We start from the raw sequence: 1,529 nt of genomic DNA, 5'->3' as shown, positions 1-1,529 counted from the left end.
ATTGTATTTGTTCCTAATAGTCTTCATCAATGCTACCGCAGTAGCAACCATACAAACATGCATGCAAATGTATGTGCAACATGTATGTGCAATGTTTCAAATCACTGGGTAATGAATTCTTAAATGCTAATAAAGAAATTATAAACATATTGTTCTGATTCAATGTAGCTGGATTTTTCTTATAGTTATCGAATCGAATGTATTGTAAACAGAAACCAAACGAAATTGTCAGATTCTTTAGAAATATTCAATAGTCGTAATAGCATCGTGGAGGTTGTCAACTGTCATCGAAACGCTATCAAGTTGGTATTGCAATTTATATATAAGATTCTTTCCATGATAATTCTCAAAAATATAAGAAATTGTGTTTTATGACACAAAAATGTATTTTATATTCTAAAACTGTTCTAGTAATTTAATTACTTATTTTTCGTATGTTGTCTACATTTTTATAATATAATTCATACTTTAAGGATTTTTTTTTGAGTTAACAATCTTTTTCAAATTCATATTATGTGATGATTTAAGGTTCATTGATTTTTTCAAATCCGCTTTCATGAAGACTCAATTACTTGCAATTTCAATAGTTGTGAGTTCGATGAGCGTCAGTTTATATCGTGTGAGTTTATTGTAAGGCTTCTAATTGTATCATTAACGATCTAATTGTATCATATAACGATTTTAAAAAAATTGTAAGTTCCGTAGCTTTGCGAATATATTGTGGCAAAAAATATTGTTGATGCGAGTATATTGTTTTTATACATTGCCAGTAATTATGGCCTTATGTTCTTTAATAATTACATTGGTCAAGAAGTAATAGATTATAGCAACGATATATTTAAGAAAATGTGAGTGTAGAGGAATTATATGAGATTTTAGTTAAACATATGTCTAAAATGTGTACAACATCACAAAGCAAATTTATTAATATGAATTCATATTGCATCATAGATGCAACACTCAGTGGTATGCGGCTCCACTGAACATACAAAAATGCCTCGTGATAATAACATATCAAAGTCTAAAGACACCCGCAATAACGTTATGCTTTGGTCTATTCTTACCGTCTTTGGAAGGCTTCGCTAAGGTAAAACAAACATCTTACGTACGGAAGTATATATTAAAAATTTTATAATTTTAAATACCACCGTTGTATATGAATACGTCAAATAAATACGAGGAAAATCCTACCCCGAGGCTAAATACTAGTACTCAATTATATTTTTATTTTTTAAATTTCAAGTACAATACGCGCCGATTACTATCGAACTTTAAAATGTAATCACACACTAAAGTTGAAATAACATTACAAGTTAAATTGAGCATCAATTTAATAGTTATGCTACAAATATCCTAAATACTGAAACTAAAAAACTTATTGCAAAAAATGTTACCTCAGCCAGAATTCGAATCTGGAACTTCTTGATCCGATCCGGGCCGGATGTCTTATACCAATTGCAAGATGAATTAGCTGACAGTGACGCTTCTCTCGTATTTATTTGATGTAAAATTTATATTTTTACATATTT

General features: G+C 29.4%; 1 protein-coding gene across 1 annotated transcript; it reads left to right on the top strand.

Moving 5' to 3' along the window:
* Positions 1–556: 556 nt before the first annotated feature.
* On the top strand, positions 557–1,087 carry LOC105461784 (the record flags this gene model as incomplete). The annotated part of the gene is made up of 3 exons (XM_011708289.1): positions 557–619; positions 706–848; positions 952–1,087. Coding segments are annotated over exons 1-3 (342 nt in total), but the record flags the coding sequence as incomplete, so codon positions are not given.
* Positions 1,088–1,529: the final 442 nt, after the last annotated feature.

This window comes from Wasmannia auropunctata, unplaced genomic scaffold, assembly GCF_000956235.1.
Source record: "Wasmannia auropunctata unplaced genomic scaffold, wasmannia.A_1.0 LD277992.1, whole genome shotgun sequence".
NCBI classification, from domain to species: Eukaryota; Metazoa; Arthropoda; class Insecta; order Hymenoptera; family Formicidae; genus Wasmannia; species Wasmannia auropunctata.
Note: the sequence above shows the minus strand (reverse complement) of the source record. Positions and strands in the feature narration are given on the sequence as shown.